At 40.3% G+C, this 21,219-nt stretch overlaps 1 protein-coding gene across 1 annotated transcript in view; it reads left to right on the top strand.

Annotated features, from left to right (window-relative positions):
- The first annotated feature begins 313 nt into the window (after nucleotides 1–313).
- LOC124279063 overlaps nucleotides 314–21,219 on the top strand; it is a 41,627-nt gene continuing 20,721 nt past the window's right edge. Inside the window, exons 1-2 of the mRNA XM_046714864.1 lie at nucleotides 314–533; nucleotides 14,742–14,852. Coding sequence (XP_046570820.1) covers nucleotides 384–533; nucleotides 14,742–14,852 — 261 coding nt within the window. The 5' untranslated portion in view covers nucleotides 314–383. The remainder of the gene's footprint in view (nucleotides 534–14,741; nucleotides 14,853–21,219) is intronic.

The raw sequence follows: 21,219 nt of genomic DNA on the forward strand, positions 1-21,219 counted from the left end.
GAAAGAACGGCATCCGACAGTGGGTGAGTATGATTTTTACGTGAGTTTCATTTTTAAAAAAATTATTTGGGGTGTGTGAGAGGGGGTGGGGGTCAGGGGGTGGGTTTTTATTTTGCAAATACTCCAGCCATATGATAGCGGGAGACACCAGACGTGAGCAAACTATTTACCCACTAGGGTACCCCACTACCCCATCACCAGTGAATGGAACACTACCGGGATTTACACTTCCGATGACATGTGGCCGAGGCAGACATGGACCTCGCTCTAGTCTGCTGATAAAATGTTCCGTGACTACTGTTGGAATGACAGGCGGTTAGTGATAAGATTGATAAGCAGCTGTATGAGGTGATTCCTACGTGTGAACAGCTGTATCGTCAATCATGTTTAAAGCCCACATCTCTGTGTTAGCTGTGGTTACGTTCGTGACAACAGCGCAAACAGATACACCATGCTGCACCCCATCTCAGTTCTCCGGGGTGGGGCGGATCCTGACAGGGGCAATCAACAAACCAACAGACCACAGCACTGAGGTAAGTAGTCGGAACACTGATCTCAACCAAGTTTGTAGTGGATCATTTGGTAAACACGATTCCAAATCGATTGCAATATCGGCCAGTGTGTTTGATAAAAAAAAAAGGCCATGTAGCAAGTTTGTAGTGGATCACACACGATTCCAAATCGATACCGGCCTGTGTTTTATGAACACTTTGAAAAAAGAGTTTCGAATATTTTCTCATCTGGCATATGTCTTATTCTCGCGCAAATCTCGAAATCTGGTTTTATTGCGTATTTACGTAAACGTCGCCATGTATGTCGGGACTAAACAAGTACAGGTGACAACCCCTGGAAATATGAACCGCACGTTTTTTCATTGAGGGTAAAGTAGTTGATAACACTGCCGTTCCGTCTGACTCTGAATGTAATGATTAGATATTTGGCTGTGATATAACAAATATACAACATCATTATGTCATCTGAACTGCCAGTTTGCCCGTGTTCTCGCGTCCATGCTGTCTCGTACAGCCTTATCTCATCAGCCACATCATGGATGGATCAAGTTACAGTTATGCTGTACAATAGTGAGTGAGTGAGTTTAGTTTTACGCCGCTTTTAGCAATATTCCAGCAAAATCATTGTGGGTGACACCAGAAATGGGCTTCACACATAGTGCTCTTGTGGGGAATCGAACTCGGATCTACGGTTTGACGAGTGAACGCTTTAGCCCTTAGGTTACCCCACCGCCCCTTTGGATAATAGAAAAGGGCAAGGACAGTCAAATAAATAGCACTACATCACAGATTGATAGATACTAGCTTTAAAACACTTAAACTGTACACAAAGAACTCAATTAAGCACCCCCTGTATTCCCACGATGAAACAGCTTAGAAACAGCGTTAGAAAGACATATAGGTGTATAGACCCAACCCTATTACTATATAAAAGGAAAGGGGTGTAACCACACTCCCGTTGTGTGCGGATATATCGTCAGCCATTTGTGCCAAGATCGTTTAGTTGAGAGTCAAAATCGGGTTTCAATCGACTTGCAGAAATAACAATAAAGAATTGGTAGGTGGTGCTCGATAGGCCAATCATCCATGACTATGTTGATATTAAGTTTTAATCGATTGTATGCGATGGTAGCGTAGCGATCGGCAAAGCAGTCGGGTAGGGTGCACCGAAGTGTCCGGCCTTGTCATAATGTATTATACTGTGAAGCATTTCGAGTCGGAAGTCATCTCAAATTTTTGCATATATTTCATAAAATCTTTAATCCTCGCAAGGACACGAGGGCCTGTGGTCATAGATGGTCAGCAAATAAAGTTAAGGTCAGTAGTACAGGGCGGGCCCGCAGGCTCTCCCTTTTTGAAAGTGATAGGGAGAGGGAAATTAATATGCATGAACACTCATGAATATGCAAATAAATGCATGACGTCACAGGTCAGATAGGTCAAGGTGTAGCGAAAGAGTCTAGTGCGCTAATTCCATCTTTAATCAAACGCTTAAATAAACGAAAAAACAACGCGTACAGTCAATGGCATCGTTATTAGGACATCTGACTATTTGGTCATGTGACCCTAAAGTACTGTCGGATATAAAGAAAGCCCTGTTTTTTTACATTTATATCTACAATATATGTAGTTAATATGTGAAAGTGTGAAATATCTGTTAAACTAAGTTCGGCCTAACTACAGTCTCAGTGGTAGGGAGATTGGATAGCTTTGACAATGGGATCATAAGCAGAGCAGTATATAATGTGAGTGAGGAGTGAAAATAAATACTTGGCGAACTAAAGCATGAATCTTTGAAAAATACCAGGGAACATCATGATAAAACATATGTTTGGGGTGTGCACGTGCAAGGGTCACTACCACTCGACAGGTTGGGCACCTTACCCGTCAACACCAGCGAGATCTGTTCTTGCAAACCCATTTACCCACCCCAAACATAGGTACAAAATATACGGTTTCCTTCAATGACAGTTGATGTCACCTCTATCAGTAGCCTCGACAACAAGTAATCAAATAAGCGGCCATAAAATATTTCTTTTCACATATGATGTAAAACATGTCTGCATTGGGTGTGGTGGACTAGTGAGTGAGTGAGTTTAGTTGTACGCCGAACTCAGCAATATTCCAGCTATATGGCGGAGGTCTGTAAATAATCGAGTCTGGACCAGACAATCCAGTGATCAACAGCATGAGCATCGATCTGCGCAATTGGGAACCGATGACATGTGCCAACCATGTTAGCAAGCCTAACCACCCGATCCCGTTAGTCGCTTCTTACGACAAGTATAGTGGCCTTTTGTGGCAAGCATGGGTTGCTGAAGACCTATTCTACCCCGGATCTTCACGGGTCCTTTACCTTTCGAAACTTAATGATGTCATCAGTCTTTGCAGCCAATGAAATGTCTTCACTCAAACTTTTGTCCATCTGACCATGTTGGTATTTCTTGTATTTAATGTTGAAAATTACATGCATGCATACTTTGTACTCGACTTGCGTTGCTTTTGCGTGTGAGTATAGTTTGACCTGAGGATGGAGATTGAATACTTTTTACGAAACACTGCTCGACCATCTCTCCTTGCTTTATACCTTAACCCAATTTCGTGGAGAGCAGTGATAAGAGGTGTTCTAGATACATTGATGGTATCATTGATCTCTTCCCTGTTGGCACTGAAGGTTGGTGGTATCTTCCTGTCATATAACTTATATTAGTGCAGTGGCTTTGGTCCGATTTTGAAGTTGATTTTTACAAGCCGGACTATAGCATGAAACTTTGCAAGGTGCTGGGGAATATCATGATAAAACATATTATTGGGGTGTGCTGGGGAATATCATGATAAAACATATTATTGGGGTGTGCTGGGGAATATCATGATAAAACATATTATTGGGGTGTGCTGGGGAATATCATGATAAAACATATTATTGGGGTGTGCTGGGGAATATCATGATAAAACATATTTTTGGGGTGTGCCCAAGTTTTAGGTCATATGTGGTCTGTGTTGCATTGTATCGATGCTGGAGACCGTAAATCGTGGTTATGTTTAACAAACAGTGATGGGCCCAACTTTTGTGCACATTCTTATACCCACTAATGGTGGTGATAATTTGTGCATGTTTGATTTCACGAGAAATGTGTGGATGATACTCACATGTTCATTGGTGTGGTGCGTTTTGGTGATTCCTTCTTTTCATGTGTTTTTACTCGGACCTTATAAAAAGCAACAAACATTATTGATAACACCACCAGCCTTCACTATATGCCAAAAACGCATATCAATTTGGGGTTCCGAGTTTGTTTCTTATTTGGATAAAAAAAGCTTGCGTTGCTTATGCATGTGAGTATATTTCACAAGCATCGCGGAATACCGGAGTTAGGTTTTCAGATAGTATGCCTTGATGAAAACTGGGTGAACAAGAATCACTCCACGGATTACATGTAGCTACCGCCAGATGGTTCATGCAACAAGGCCCCAACCATTCCATCTGGTAAAATAAAACGCCTCATTGTTCTTCACGCTGGTACACGTGATTCTGGTCTCATTGACGGGTGTGGTCTTTGTGGCCAAATCTTCATCTGTCGATTATCGCCAGGAGATGAACCGTGAGGTGTTCCTGATGGAACATCAGCTCTTTCCCCACCTGGACAATCCAAGTGTCATAGTTATGGATAACGCCAGCTATCATAACCTCAATGTGCCGGAAACAGTGGAATGAGTTACCGTAATGCCACCTTGACACTTGCACGATTTTGCCTCCGCACTACAACGCAATTTGTCGTGGCAATGTGTGTAATTTAGATGGTTCGCATGAAAGCGTGAAGCCTAGTTTGCGTACTGTTCGCGTCCTGTTACGCACAAGGTACAATGTACACACCTGGCACGCAATACGTGACCATAAATGGCATGGTCACACAATGGCGCGCTGTCGCACGACGTATTTACGTCTAGGTCAAGTATTGCTGGCGTATTAGTTACGTCTAGTGTGTGGCATGGTACGCAAGACGCGTATTGTTTACGTCTAGTGTACGGCATGGTACGCAAGACGCGTATTGTTTACGTCTAGTGTACGGCATGGTACGCAAGACGCGCATTTTCCAGCATGGGCATGCATTGCCACAACCACTGTGCGCATGCGTGAAGCAGTCCTGGGGTGATTTGGTCCCGCTTTGTCCTGCTTGACGCCACGCTATGCGTTCATGCGTTCCGAGACTTGCTGTGGACCTACAAGATGTTGAAGACCAGAAAACAAGTTCTTATTGCAGAAAAGAAAATGTGTCTATATCTCAGCTCTATTACTTCTTGAAGACCAGGAGAAGATGCAGCAAGAGTAGGCCAAAGAAGAAGACTAGAAAACGGAAAGCAAGGACAGTGTTGGTGAGGGAATAGTTGATCAGAAGACATCACTTCAGACATTGTGAACAGTTATTGACAGAACTCCATAAGGAAGATCCAACAGGCTACAGAAATAACCTGAGAATTTCCCCCGACTTGTTCCAAGAGATGGTGGAGAAGTTAACCCCTCGTCTTGAGAAGAAGACCACATTCATGATAGAACCGCTGGAGATGGGACTCAAGCTGTCAACCACTCTTCGCTTCCTAGCCACTGGTAATTATTATACAAGTTTACAGTACAGCTTCAGAGTTGAAGTTAGTAAAATCTGCAAAATTGAGGTCTACAAGGACGCAGTACTCAGGTGCCCCAAAGCAGTGAAAGGAGCTTGCCAAATGGTTTAGTTCCAAATGGAAGTACCACAACTGTCTTGGGAGTATAGACGGCAAGCAAGCTGCTATGAAGAAGTCACCCAAAGCTGGATCATTCTATTATAATCATAAGGCCTTCCACCGCACTGTACTCACGCCCGTGTAGATGCTGGATACAAGTTCTTGTATGTTGATGCTGAGACAGAGGGTGGTGCTTCAGATGGAGGAACATTGAGGAACTGGACTTTACATTTAGCTGTCAAGGACAACCGAGCCGGACTGCCTGGACCAGCTATACTCCCTAATGATGACACGCCTGTGCCATATCATTTCGTAGTCGATGACGCATTTGTACTTGGCTCATGAAACCATTCTCTCATCGCCCCCAGATTCACCGAAAATATTATCTACAGCTTCATCTCACCATAATCTAATTTCAGGTTCAGATGTGTGTGTGTGTGTGTGTGTGTGTGTGTGTTGGGGGTGGGGGTTGGGGGGGAGTTGGTCCTGTTCCTCACCAGCTGTTGTTTTCTGCTGTGTTGGGGCTCTTCTTGGGGTTCTCATTGGGGCTCTCCTCGAGGAGCAGAAACATCAGCACTTGAGGAGTGGGAGGGCGGTCTCTTCTTCACGTCTTCTTCACTGCAGGTCCTGCTCTTCTTCTGGTTGTCTTTTTCTTGGCGGGCATCTTGTAGATTATTCCCTGAGTTGAGGAGTGTGGGGGCTGGCGAAGGGCTGTTTCATGTGTCAAAAATGCGTGAAGTAGGCGTGCCTAACGCGCATCGATTTCGTGACATGAGCAAAGTATTCGTGCCGTGCGCAAACTATGCGGGAACTTGTTGTGTCATGACCACGTGTACAAGTCGTGACAATACACAAGTCACGCCCGCCACTTCACGACAAGTTAGAAGGCGTGAACGATGCGCAATCTGTCGCAACCATGTCGCAAACAGTTCATGATCAAAGCAGGCCAATGCGTGAACTGCGTGTCAATGCGCACAGGGCCGGAAATTGACATGCTTTGATACACACCATTCGCAGTGTTTGCGAATAGGTTCCGCAATGTTCACGACTAGTTCACGCAAGTGGCAGGAAGATTATGCGTACCAGAATCTTTGAACATTATAAAATTTTCTTCGTGCACTGGCACGCATTCCCGCATAGTTTATGCACACTTCACAATAGTTTACGGCGAATTTACTCATTGGCACGTAAAATTGCGTACCACTGCGGGGACAAAATTTGTGCAAGTGTCAAGGAGGCTTAATGCTCATATGCAAGTATTTCTGACATCGTGCAAGGTGTCTCTTAGACAGGCAGAAACCAAAGTACACCTCATGGAGAAAATCAGACAGCACAGGAAACTAATAGTCTGCAGATCAGACACGTTAGCACTGCAACATGGCCACGTTGTCTTACTGACTACAATGCGACATTGTGAGCTGAATCCGATTGAGCTGATCTGCACTAACTGTAAGGGCTTTGTAGCCAGTTACAACACGTCCTTTCGGATGCCCGATGTCAAATATCTTGTCCATGCTTCTATTGCCAGAATTACACCAGTAGTGTGGTAAAAGGCAGAGGACCATGTCCTGGGCATCGAAGCAGCCAATCGACAGCGTGATGGCATCGACGTCGATCGTGTCAGACCCGTCGTCGTACCTCTGACCGATTCCACATCGGATTTAGATGTTGATGACACCTGAACACTACCAGCCATGTTAGAACATATAGTATGACCAGAAATTATTGAGAATTTTAGAAATATGTTTAATTGGATTTCTAGTATAAACAACTTTGACCAGCTAGTGCTTGGTTTCATTCAAGAGAGACAACTTCGTGAATCCTTTTTCATTAGTTTGTGAAGAGTTATCCCCCTTGGTTTACTTGCTAGCAGACGACATTTTCAGTGATTCTCAGTATGGATGATGTAGAGAAGAGGAAGTTGATTTTAAAGTATTATAACAAGGACATCAGATCAGCTAAAGTGATTTCAAGTAGAACAGGCATCCCTTTGTCCACTGTTTATCGTGTTTTGAAAAATATTGTAAATGGATATGGCATTGAGCACCAGGGAGGCGCAGGTAGGCCCAGAAACTTGACTGTCGGTGACAGGAGGCGGCTTGGTATTCTTGTTTCTAAAAGCAAACGAAGGAGTTTAGAAAACCTAAGGCTGGATATGATTGATAGAGGAACTGTGACTGTCTGTAAGGAGACAATTAGAACTGAGCTGCATGCAATGGGTTGGCAGAAAAGTCTAGTTTCCATCACCGATCATGAAACCTGAACAAAAGGAGCGAACGTTAAACTGGTGCTTACAGCATAGAAATTTTAACTGGAACAATGTGATTTTTTCAGATGAAAGTTCTGTGTGGCTGTTTCCTAATACACTGAAATTCTGGACCAAACAAACTTAAAAACCTTTGTATCAGCGCCCAAAGTACAGTCCGAAATTTAACGTGTGGGGTGGCATATCTGTGTTTTGGGCAAAGCCCCTCTGTGTATTTGAAGGGAATAGGAACAGTGAGAGGTACACAGATACTCTCGAGGGACATTTACTTCCATCTACTCATGTGTTCTATGGAAATTTTGGGATTTTCCAGCAGGACAACGACCCAAAACATCGTTCAAAGCATTCACAGGCCTGGTTTCGGACCCAAAATATGACATTATTAGATTGGCCAAGCTATAGCCCTGACCTAAATCCAATAGAAAATGTTTGGGGACTTATGAAGGAAAGTGTCAATAAGAAAAATCTGACAAATATTGTTGAAATGAAAGAAGAGGTGGTCCAATATTGGGACAGTATGGACCACGACTTTCTAACTTCTCTGATCAGTAATATGCCCCGCCGCATTGAAGCCTGCATTGCTGCCCATGGTGACTTGACAAAATATTAACTGTTCACCTGTCTTTGAATCTGGAGTTATGGTCTGCTAATATTCACATATAATACGTGAGTAATGAGTGATAAAATTTTTAAAAATTACAATATTTAAATTCTCAATAATTTCTGGTTGTACTGTAACTAATCTGTTATATGTTGAGGGGGTGCTGCAGACGATGCTTTGGGTCGGGCTGGGGTCGGGCTGGGGTCGGGCTGGGGAATATAGGTATGAACTGAGATAAGATAATCTTTAAGGGGAGTTAAACTGGGAACGTAAACGGCATGTCATAACAATTTACAAATAATATCCACTCCTGTCGATCTTCGGGTTGTCATGCCCCCTATATATTTTGAGACATTTAATACGATGACTGATTTGAGATGTTCTATGGGTATAGTAGATAAACACATAAACTTTATAAAGGTTAATGCATATTCAACACACATGTATTAGAAATGTGTGAAGAACGGGTGCTACCGGTAGGCCAGGACATGCTGACCCTTGTCGCAAACACCTGGTGTCATCCTTGAGTAACTGCAATGATTTTGTTCACAATTTTTCAATACAATAATGCCTCATCCAAAGCGAAGTAACCTGTTTTGCCACATATTTGATATTGGCTATTCTCTGGCGTTGACGTTTTTGTAGTTACCGAACTAAGACTTTCGTGACCTGACTAGTTTCCTCTTCCTACCCCTCCAGTCGTTACCTATAACACGCTGTGTTTACAAACTATGACATGCTCAATGAACTCTCCTACCCCTCCAGTTTTCCCTATAACACGCTGTGTTTACAAACTATGACATGCTCAATGAACTCTCCTACCCCTCCAGTTGTTACCTATAACACGCTGTGTTTACAAACTATGACATGCTCAATGAACTCTCCTACCCCTCCAGTTGTTACCTATAACACGCTGTGTTTACAAACTATGACATGCTCAATGAACTCTTCTACCCTCCAGTTTTCCCTATAACACGCTGTGTTTACAAACTATGAGATGCTCAATGAACTCTCCTACCCCTCCAGTTGTTACCTATAACACGATGTGTTTACAAACTATGACATGCTCAATGAACTCTCCTACCCCTCCAGTTGTTACCTATAACACGCTGTGTTTACAAACTATCAGATGCTTAAATGAACTCTCCTACCCCCTTCTGTTTCGCAACTGAAAGGTCTCAAACCTTTAAACAGTACACTACGATTTTCAATGTAACTTAGCTTAAATAATGTGTGATAATATCCATGTATTTCCAGTCTCTTTCCTAAAAGGATAACCTACAAGGCCTTGAAAATGTGCATTACGACTCTTAGGAAATGTTGACACAACGTTCTCTATGGCGATACTGACAAACATACCACTGAAGCTATATTATTATACCATACAGGTCACTGTATCCTGGATACGTTTAAAAGCTTATTTGACATGGGTTCAAAAGCTGTGAAGGTTTACTTGATGGTACTGTTAACGTTATTGTGTTCAACACAGGCCCCGATTCAAGATTTTGTATGAATGGACACGTTTTGGATGAATGTCCACCATATCTTACAGCTATACATGCAGTGTGCGAAATAGCTACTGGCCTGCTAACCCGTGGCTAATAAAAATCCAGTCGGGACAGTAAATCTCCAGAGTCACTGGCCCGACTGGCCAGTGAATTTTCGTAGGTTCATATTTCAAATATATCACTCTCTCTCTGACTTGTTAAGGTATAACTTTTAAATCATGCAAGATTTTGGCCTCATAAATGATGGTATTTTACCTTGACTTTACCAGTCAAGTGTTAAGTTTATGTTACGGGATTTTTTTCAGAAGAGAAAACATTGCCTTTGTGCCCGCATTTACAAGTGCTCTAATTGCATGAATATATCTTCTATTACGATGAAGGGAAATACCAAGGTAACAATAAGAGTCCACTACCTCAAGAGGCTCATCACCATAGTGAAGTGTCAATTTAGATGACTTCGCAGGACCACTACCAAAACCAACAACTTTAGTTTTGGATACATTGACAGATAACTTCCATTCATTACAGTAACAGTAAAATGCATCGAGAGATTTTTGAAGATCGTTAGGATCATCACTGAACAGGACTGTATCATCGGCGTACAATAATATCACAAGTTGAAGCCAAAGAGTTACACAGAAATCTGAAATGTACTATAGTTTTATACCCTAACACCCACTCTTTACTAAGTAGGATTCAAAATCATTTATGAAGAAAGGGAACAACAGAGGGGGGAGATTCTCTCCTTGCCTTGCACCAGAGTTACTTTGAAAAGAAAAGCGAGATCTTGTTATTTTGAAAAATCGTTGATTTAATATCCTTGTACATATTTTTATAAGCGTGAGAAACCTGCCTGAAACCCATTGATAAGCATTTTATGCCATAAACCAGCTCTCCAAACAGAATCAAATGCCTTAGAAAGGTCAATAAACACGCAATATAGTTTTTGTTTTGCATTTTTTAGGACGCCGACTCGTAGTAATGACATTACGAAAACATAGTTGAAAAATATTTTCGAAAACCGGCTTGAGTGGGTATTATGGTATTTTCAGATTCCACGAATTTCGTTAGTCTAACATTTAGAATACTTGTGAACAGCTTACCAAAACAACTAAGAATAGTTATTGGGCGATATGAGTAAGGATCTAAGTTATCACCTTTTTTCTTGTATAAAGGTTTAATCATTCCTGTTAGCCAATCCTCTGGTATAAATCCAGATGATAGTATTAAGTTACAGAGTTTAGTCAGTATGGGAAGTAACACCTCGAGGGCATATTTAAAGAACTCGTTTTCTATAAAATCTATTCCAGGCACTTTATTTCTTTTTAGCTTTTTTACTTATGAAATTGTTACATCACACGTGATATCTGACTCGATTGGATTAGGGTTAACAAAATCTTGTGATGGATTTTGATCATTCCGATCATTTAATTCTTTGAAAAATTGAAAAAGAGTGTCCAGATCGGGTGGTTTAACTTGTTTACTATTTTTACCATTATTCAAAGTAATCCAGTAATCCTTTGGAGCACACATTTTATTGTGACGTAAAATAGTCATTGTTTTAAATATATATTGCTTAATATGTTTATGTAGGCACTCTTTAAAAGATTTTGATGCAAGTTTATATTTGGTTCTATGTAACAAGGACCTATCTTTGTTAAACTTGATCGAGTGTGATGTCAAGCTTCTCCATATCAATGCTATCCTGAAACTGTGCTGCTAGTGTTATCATCAAAACGATTTGGTTGATTATCCTGAATGGGTGTACCTCTATTATTGCTGAACAACTCGATGCTTGGATGGAAAAGGACAATGGAAAGTGTACCTCCAAATGTACTCGTTGAGCCCAAATTGAGGTGAGAAATTAAAAACAAGGTGAGAGACAATCACAAACACAAACTCACTCCGCCATCTTGTCACAAGATTCAACACACTGCCTAACTTTCCGACCTAAGGACTGCGCTGGACGTGGTCTGTCATGCACGAGTGAGTTTGGTTTTACGCCGCTTTTAGCAATATTCCAACAATATCACGATGGGGAACACCATGAATCTGCTTCACACATTGTACCCATGTGGGAAATCGAACCCGGGTTTTCGGCGTGACGAGAGAACGCTTTAGCCACAAGGCTACCCCTAAGCCCCAGTCATGCGTGACCTTTCAGAGCACCCTATAGTTTAATTTACGAGACGACATTGTGTTGCTATGTCCTTTAAACACACACCCTGCATTGAAGATTTGGACGATTGAAAATGTTTTGGGTGAGCGCATAACATTTCAAATATCATATTTCGCGACAATAGACCTACTAGGGTCACATGACTAAATCGTCAGATGTCCTAATAACGATGGCATTGACTAAACGTGTTGTTTTTTCATTTAATTAAGGGTTTAATTAAAGATGGAATTAGCGCACTAGACTCTTTCGCTACACCTTGACCTTTCTGACCACTGACGTCATGCATTCATTTGCATATTAATGAGTTGTCATGCATATTAATTTCCCTCTCCCTTTCACTTTCAAAAAGGGAGAGCCTGCGGACAGGTCCTGTACTACTGACCTCAACTTTATTGCTGACCATCTATAACCCCCTTATTATATTGTATCTTCCTCAAATAGTCACATATACACAAAGAACTTAGTTAAGCACATTCTGACATATCTCACGATTGATTGAGCCCCGATCTTAACCCTTTGGAGCATATCTGAGACATGATTTGTCGTTGTGTGCAACAAAGGGATCCTCCTGTATAGAACCTGGTCCAACTGGAAGCTGCTTTACACGAGGAATGCCGTAGATTGCCCCTTCATAGGATCATAAGGGTATGAGGAGGAGAGTGCTGGCTGTCATACAGTCCTATTCTACTAAAGTCACAATACCAGCGACTTACGGTACCAGCATAGTTTCCAAGCTGCAATTTACACCTTATACTCCGTTGCTGGCAATTGTTGAACATTTCGCCTGAGTTTGAAATTGAGGTAGAAAGAAACATATATTTGAAAGACGCCATTTTATGCATCCTCTCATGGGGATAATTATATGATGCTACTTCAACCCCCATTGAGGATTCAGTTCATAACAATCTTTGTTAAAATTGTGATATATATAGATGCAAACGGCCTCTCAAAGCAAAGGTACATAATTCTAAATGATACTACTTCAACCCCCATTGAGGATTCAGTTCATAACAATCTTTGCTAAAATTGTGATATATATAGATGCAAACGGCCTCTCAAAGCAAAGGTACATAATTCTAACTGATACTACTTCAACCCCCATTGAGGATTCAGTTCCATAACAATCTTTGTTAAAATTGTGATATATATAGATGCAAACGGCCTCTCAAAGCAAAGGTACATAATTCTAACTGATACTACTTCAACCCCCATTGAGGATTCAGTTCCATAACAATCTTTGCTAAAATTGTGATATATATAGATGCAAACGGCCTCTCAAAGCAAAGGTACATAATTCTAAATGATACTACTTCAACCCCCATTGAGGATTCAGTCCATAACAATCTTTGTTAAAATTGTGATATATATAGATGCAAACGGCCTCTCAAAGCAAAGGTACAGAAATCTTTCAACATACCTTGCTTCTATGTTGCATCAAAAGCCTTTTTTCTAAGTCGATAAATTCTCACAGCTGTTTATTGTAATCTTCGCCATTATAAGAATTTATTTTTCATCTTTTCCGATTGATTTATATATGTCTTAAATTGTAGATTATGTTTTGATTATGAGGAAAGTGTAGCTAATGTTTCATCCAGCGTATTTGCAATGTTAGATGTATCAGTTCATACACGCATAGAGAAAGGTAGTGCAACACCCCATTTATTATAGAATCAGTATTTTACGATTAACCTTAGCAAAGACGCTACTCCAAACGTCTGTTTAACTTGACCTTTTAGGAGTAATTAATGCGATATCTAAACGAACAAAACTATGTAGTTTGTTCAGAGAAGTAAACATGGCAAAATATTGACTCGTGTTGTAGTGTTGATAACTTGTGTACTATGGCGTTAACACATTCTCAACATTCTGGAATACAACCGTGAGGAAATCACCGTAGTATCAATAAACGAGCCCAATGTCAATATCTAGTCTAAGCTCCACCAACTGCAACAACATCCCTGAATCCCCTCCTCAGTGACAGTATCAGATGTTCACAATTTGACGTGGAGGCATTGCGTACCATTCTTTATGGAGGACTTGTTCCAATTCAAACAAGGTTGATCTTTCTGGCGTATTCTGCGACCCATAATATTCCTAACATGTGCTGTGGGATTGAAATCTGGACTCTTGGCGGCTTGTGTGCTGTGTGGTCCAGCATTGTCGTTCATGAAGACTGGTCTTGTAGTCGGAGGATGGTCATAGACATGTGGTACAACAACCCGATGATGGACCGTCGTCCATTTAGATTTCATCTAATCATGACGTAGTCAAGCTTACAGTGAAGTGAGAGGCAACTCCACAACATCTATGAAATCCTCGCCAAAACGGTACTTGCTCCAATACATTCCGTTGTGCATATACACACCTTTATATTTGCTTAATGACGGGTACACGTTTTGCACGTGATGATCGTCTTTGATCATTGAACGTGCATATCCTCTCTCTCTCTAAAACCCGTATGATATGGGTACAAATGCTTACATGGTGGCTAGCAATCATAGGTGTTGCGATACTCTTCTCCATATGTGTGTGTGTGTGTGTGTGCGTGCGAGCGTGTGTGAATATATATATATATATATATATATATATATATATATATATATATGTATATGAGACATTTACTTTATTGAATCAGTTGTTGAAGACATTATGCAAGGACGGGCTGGTTATCAGTGCTTTATTTGTATATCTCTGCGACATGGGATGCTGACATGAAAATAAGGCAAAATACTCAAGGGGTCTAAAAGTGCAGCTCTGTGTTTCACTCACACATTCTGCTCGAGATTGTTTGTGAAAGGTATAAGAGAAATGGTGCGTTAAAATGAGTCATTCTTTTTCTTAGATAAAGGAACAATTCCCTTATGAACTGGTTTGAATGTTATTAAAGTATAGAAACAAGAAATGACTGTAAATCTAATATATAACCAGTAAAATGATTCACTTTGCTTCACAGGTGAACTTTGAGCTTCAGTTTGACAGCCTTAACAGACTGGTTGGAACTGAGAATGCTGTACAGGAGGGAGACCATGTTTCCAACTACAAATTGATATTGGATTATCGCAAGGTAAGACTGAACGGTCTCAAATGTCAGAAAAATACTGTAAATCATTAAATTGAGTCGCCAAGTTATTGCGGGAGTCGTAGGAAATACGTCTTGAAATTAACGAGACAATCACTACCCTTTGTACTCAAGAACATCTCTTAAATTCTGGAACATATACTCTATACTCAAAAATACATATTACTCCAAATAAACGCAAAAGGGATGAAATGTGAAATGAAGTCCAAATAATGGACCAAGTACATGTAGTTCCGGTTTAGCGCATAAAATGTGAACTTGGATGTCAGTAAATTTCATTTTGTTTCAACCTACAAAACGTAGCCACAATTACACGTTTGATTAAGGACAGATTTTGTGACGGCAGTGACATTTTTCTAGTATATGTTGTTTATATCTAAATTTTTAATTCAAAGATATCAGATGTTTTGGAATCTTATTTTACCCAAAAAATTGTATCAAATAAATAAAATCAATAAGCATGTAACTATGATCTTTTTGTAACGGTAAGGACAAGGTAGTGTAACGGCTGTGATAAAGAAGAACACGGCTTAGATAGGGCCGTTAGGGTAGTGACATTATATACCATCACAATGTCACTGCCGTAACATGCAGTCTCTACCTGGTTTTTTTCATGACAGGGACATCTTTAAAGGTCACATGCAACGTAAAACACAACTTAGCAGATTCTGATACCTTTCGGTATGGACTTACTGAAACAAATCGTCAAAAATGCAAATTCAACTTATAAAGTTGAAAAATAACGCGATAAAAAAAACCGCGCGAAATCGGAGTTCAAACGTTTCACTAACTTTCCCCCGACTTTTCTGGGGGAAACGGGTTTCAACAGCTGGGCTGCGCTCATAGCACGTGCGCAGTGAAATAGGCTCGCGCAGCTTGGAAGCGGGTTGTCCGGTGAATACTCGGTGAAGGCATTGGTGTGAGCTATTTTCCTAATGTTTTGTTGATATCTCACAGGCGCGAGCTTTTTATATGTTATGACAGTAAATTAACTGTTTATATAATTTCACCACACGTTCATCTTACTGAGTCACTTTCTCAGTTCGATACTTAAAAGCAATGTCATTATTTAGCGTTGACAGAATTTCTAACTGTGATATAGATATGTCGTTGTCACAGACAAAACTCAATGTCTTGTTTTATTGACACCTGTGTGTCTGCCTGCCTGTCTGCTAATGACAATATTTAATACACAGCTGCTATCACTGACCACATGCAATTTGAACTTAACACCAATCAGGCTATACACCATAAACAAAACGCATTGATTTATGGCCCGAGTTCGGTCTCTAGCACATTATGTAATTACACAGACAGGCAGGTGTGATAGTTGAACACATGACATGTTATGATGTCTGTTGATTGCAAAATGTTATACACAAAAAATGAGCATGTATTTACAAAACCCAACATCTCTACATATACACACACAATAAGCCGTGAGGGCATACGCAAATGAACCAGCCGTTACACTTGAGTGCACACCCACCCGCTCTGACTGGGTTCGGTATCCCGGCTGCTTCGTTTCTTGGGAAGTAAACCGAAGTACACAATATTGCACTTTTGATTTGCGATTGTACGCTTATAATTTTGTTTATATGTTTTTTCATAACCAGCAATGTATATTATATGTCATGAATAAGTGATAATTGTGTTTTAATTATGTTTGATTATAAGTAATTCTAGATTTGCCTATTACATATTCTTCAAACATTCTGAAATATCTGACTGAGAAAGGTCATTAAATCAGCTATTAAAGTAAACATATAAAACTGGCTATTATTAAACCTGTCACTACCGTTATTGTGTCATTACCGTAACAATTAATGCCAATGTCGATACCATAACATTACCATTTTCCTTATTTGATAAAATTGATTTATCTTTTTTATGTCTGGAATTTGTAGTGCAAGTATGTTTGTAATTCATATTCTCATTTTTTATGTTTTTTGCTACATACAATTACATTTGCAAATCAGAAATTAAAGGAATTGTTTGGCTTGTTGGTGCCTTTTAAGCAATAAATATATAATTTCAAAACTCATTAGCCGTGTTATATTGTAAAACTAGATATGTTAATATTTATAGTATGACCAGAAATTATTGAGAATCTTAGGAATATGTTTAATTGGATTTCTAGTATAAACAACCTTGGCCAGCTATCAAGTGCTTGGTTTCATTCAAGAGAGACAACTCCGTTAATCCTTTTTCATTAGTTTGTGAAGAGTTATCCCCCTTGGTTTACTTGCTAGCAGACGACATTTTCAGTGATCCTCGGTATGGATGATTTCGAGAAGAGGAAGTTGATTTTAGAGTATTATAACAAGGACATCAGATCAGCTAAAGTGATTTCAAGTAGAACAGGCATCCCTTTGTCCACGTTTTATCGTGTTTTGAAAAAATATTGTAAATGGATATGGCATTGAGCACCAGGGAGGCGCAGGTAGGCCCTGAAAATTGACTGTCGGTGACAGGAGGCGGCTTGGTATTCTTGTTTCTATAAACAAACGAAGGAGTTTAGAAAACTTAAGGCTGGATATGATTGATAGAGGAACTGTGGCTGTCTGTAAGGAGACAATTAGAACTGAGCTGCATGCAATGGGTTGGCAGAAAAGTCGAGGAATTCCATCACCGATCATGAAACCTGAACAAAAGGAGCGAAGGTTGAACTGGTGCTTACAGCATAGACATTTTGACTGGGACAATGTGAACTTCTCAGATGAAAGTTCTGTGTGGTTGTTTCCCAATACACTGAAATTCTGGACCAAACTAACTGAAAAACTTTTGTATCAGCGCCCAAAGTACAGTCCGAAATTTAACGTGTGGGGTGGCATATCTGTGTTAAATTAGGGGCAACGCCCCTCTGTGTATTTGAAGGGAATATGAACAGTGAGCGGTACACAGATATTCTCGAGGGACATTTACTTCCATCGGTTCACGTGTTCTATGGGGTAAGAGTTCCTCCAGTGCCCCCATCCCAAATAATATGTATAAATATTCTAGAATTCTGTGTGGCTGTTTCCTAATACACTGAACCCGGACCAAACAAACTGAAAAACCTTTGTATCAGCGCCCAAAGTACAGTCCGAAATTTAACGTGTGGGGTGGCATATCTGTGTTAGGGGGCAACGCGCCTCTGTGTATTTGAAGGGAATATGAACAGTGAGCGGTACACAGATATTCTCGAGGGACATTTACTTCCATCTGCACACGTGTTCTATGGAAACTTTTGGATTTTCCAGCAGGACAACGACCCAAAACATCGTTCAAAGCATTCACAGGCCTGGTTTCGGACCTAAAATATGACATTATTAGATTGGCCAAGCTATAGCCCTGACCTAAATCCAATAGAAAATGTTTGGGGACTTATGAAGGAAAGGTGGTAACCCAAATAAGAAAAATATGACAAATATTGCTGAAATGAAAGAAGAGATGGTCCGATATTGGGACAGCATGGACCACGACTTTCTAACTGCTTTGATCAGTGGTATGCCCCGCCGCATTGAAGCCTGCATTGCTGCCCATGGTGACTTGACAAAATACTAACTGTTCACCTGTCTTTGAATCTGGAGTTATGTTCTGCTAATATTCACATTAATACGTGAGTAATGAGTGAAAAAATATAAACAATTACAATCTTTAAATACTCAATAATTCCTGTTGTACTGTATGTACATTAATGGATTTTTAAAAAGGTCACTACACGTTGTTTATATTTGCTCTTAATGAACCCTTAGGAATGTGTAATATACACAGAATACAATTAGAAACAGTACTATTTCATTATACAGCTTGTATTAGGAATCAAAGACGCACCTCCCTCGAAGGTATTTCGCGATTTCGAAAGATAATTAGGTAGACGGTCACGTGATCGCGTGACGTCATACCGGACAGTTAACGTTGCTGCATCAACACCCGGAAAAGGCAGCGGGACCGAGCCTGTCCGCTTAATTACTGATGTCTGCTTCTTGTTTAGCAAATAAATCAACTTACAAAGTCAAACCTGGATTTTGGTCGTATACCAGATACAGATAATATCACATACATACAATTATTTCTACCGGCAAGACCGATAGGAATATTGACGACGATTCCACCAGTTGTTGAACATACAGCCGTGGGATGATCCCGATCCAGACTATGTTTTGAATCGACCTACTGCAGACTGGTATGCAAGTCACTTGCCTATCACATGTTCATGGAAAACCGATTAGATAATTTTTCAGCTGTCACGGTAAAATTTGCAGTCATGATAATATCAATGTTTGATCAATGTGTTGAGCCTGTCTAACTGTATACCTCGGTATGGGAAGGTAAACACTGAAATAGTTACGTTTCAGGTTCATGATTTTTGAAAATTAAAACTTTCAGCTTCATAAAATGCGTCTTCGGATGAAATTTATCCGTAAAGATATTAGTATGGTGATAATCCTCTCTATGAAACAACGTTACTGAAGTACATAAGTCACGAGAGAAGTACCCTAAATTCGTTAGTGTATGGTTTCGGTCGGTATATGGTCTCTGGTATTATGCATCGAGCATCAGTTTTATTACATTTTCAATTTCCATAGACGTGTTAAGCATCGGTTATTTGTTGTGATACTTAGTGATATAAATCTACATAAAATGTAAGATGATAAAGAAACTTTGCTGTAACCTCTTTAACAGCTTATAATAGGTATAATAAAGAAATATAAATGCAAAAAATAGAACTGACAAATCCTTATCATTCTCTTTAACTGTCAGCTAGGAAAAATTTTTTTATTGTGTTTTACTAGTAATAGTCCCAATTTAAAGAAAGACAAGCGATCAACAGTGTTTGGGTTTTTTTCAAACTGGAGTGCACCAGTTCAACAAAAGGAAGCAAAGAGGCAAAAATACTTGATTGTCTGTGTATATTTACCGCGTGTTCAACTGTTGCTCTATCTCCACTGGCTTGGCCATGGAGGATGTCCCCTTCTTGGTTTTGGGGTAGCTGATTACCCACTTGAGTTCTCCAGTCTTGGTCACTGCTTGGGGATTTAGGCTGTTTTCATTGATGTGAAATGCTGCCATGCACAGTCCGTTTGAGACAAAATGATACCGATGCATTGCAATCTAACACAAAACAAATAGACATAAAAGAATCCAAACCAACGCGGAATGCATTAAAAACAACAGACCAACTCTAGAAAAAATTGCATAATTTTTGTCACAAAAACCTGTTTAAGAAACATTTATTTGTGCGTTTTCCCAGTTTGTTACAAGGGCGCAGTGGCAACGAAAGGAACAGCGAAAAGCGAGATGCACGTGCATTAGTGACGTCAGAGACATGTGACTACTGTTAATTGACAAAGTGAGAGAAAATGAAATTTACTCCCGACGTAAAGTTCATCATTTACAAAGTCTATGATTTCTTCAAGGATGAAAATGACATGGGAGACCCAAGTATGCAATTACTATGTACATACAGCGCACTGCCTGTGCAGTTGGGGTGTCAATCCACCAGCTCAAAAATTTGTTGAGAACCCGAAATGGCGATTCTACAAGCGATGGCTTACATCAGTGGTGTGTGTCAAAATCATTGAAATTTGAGAAACTTGATACATTTCAGAGACAAAGAACGTTATCAGAGGATTTTACGCCAAAAATGAATTTGTTTCTTTGCGTAGGTTGGAGAAAGACATTGTTTCAGAACATGAACTGCATATATCCAAGTATCTACTTTGAAAGTTACTACATAAATTTGGATTCGGTTACAAAAAGGTACAAGGTGAAAACAGGAGGGTACTTTGCGAACGTCTGACATTGTCTCCGAATGAAGAACTCCTTTGCGAACAATAAGGGAAAAAAGCTAAGAGATGGTGGTTTCGAACCTGTTTTCAGCGATGAAACGTGTGTGAGCGCCAGTTACGCTGCAGGTACACAATGGGTCGGGCCAGACAACACTGATCGACAAATGTGCTAGAAACTGCCATTAGGTAAGGAGAGGGGGTGGGGCGTGGGGAGAGAGAGGGGGAGAGAGAGAGAGAGAGACTTATTGTACTACACGCAGGGTACAAAAGTGTCGGGTTCTTACCTGGTTATTCTCTGGTTTTCAAAGCCCAATCCAAGGACAATAGAGGCTACCTGACGGAAATGAATGGTGAGGTATTCTTAGAATAGGTGCACAATCAATTGGTTCCAGCCCTGCCTACACAGTGCTTAGTGGTAATGGACAACTCTCCCTATCACGTGCACAGTGTTCAGGCACCGGACACTAAAGCTCATTCATCGAACACCAGAAAGGGGGGACATGACATCATTGCTAGAAAAAAAAAATACCATTTCCTGACAAATCGACGAAACCTACTTTATACGAGATCATCAAATC

This window comes from Haliotis rubra, unplaced genomic scaffold (genome assembly GCF_003918875.1).
Source record: "Haliotis rubra isolate DU_JTF1 unplaced genomic scaffold, ASM391887v1 Scf246, whole genome shotgun sequence".
Classification (NCBI taxonomy): Eukaryota; Metazoa; Mollusca; class Gastropoda; order Lepetellida; family Haliotidae; genus Haliotis; species Haliotis rubra.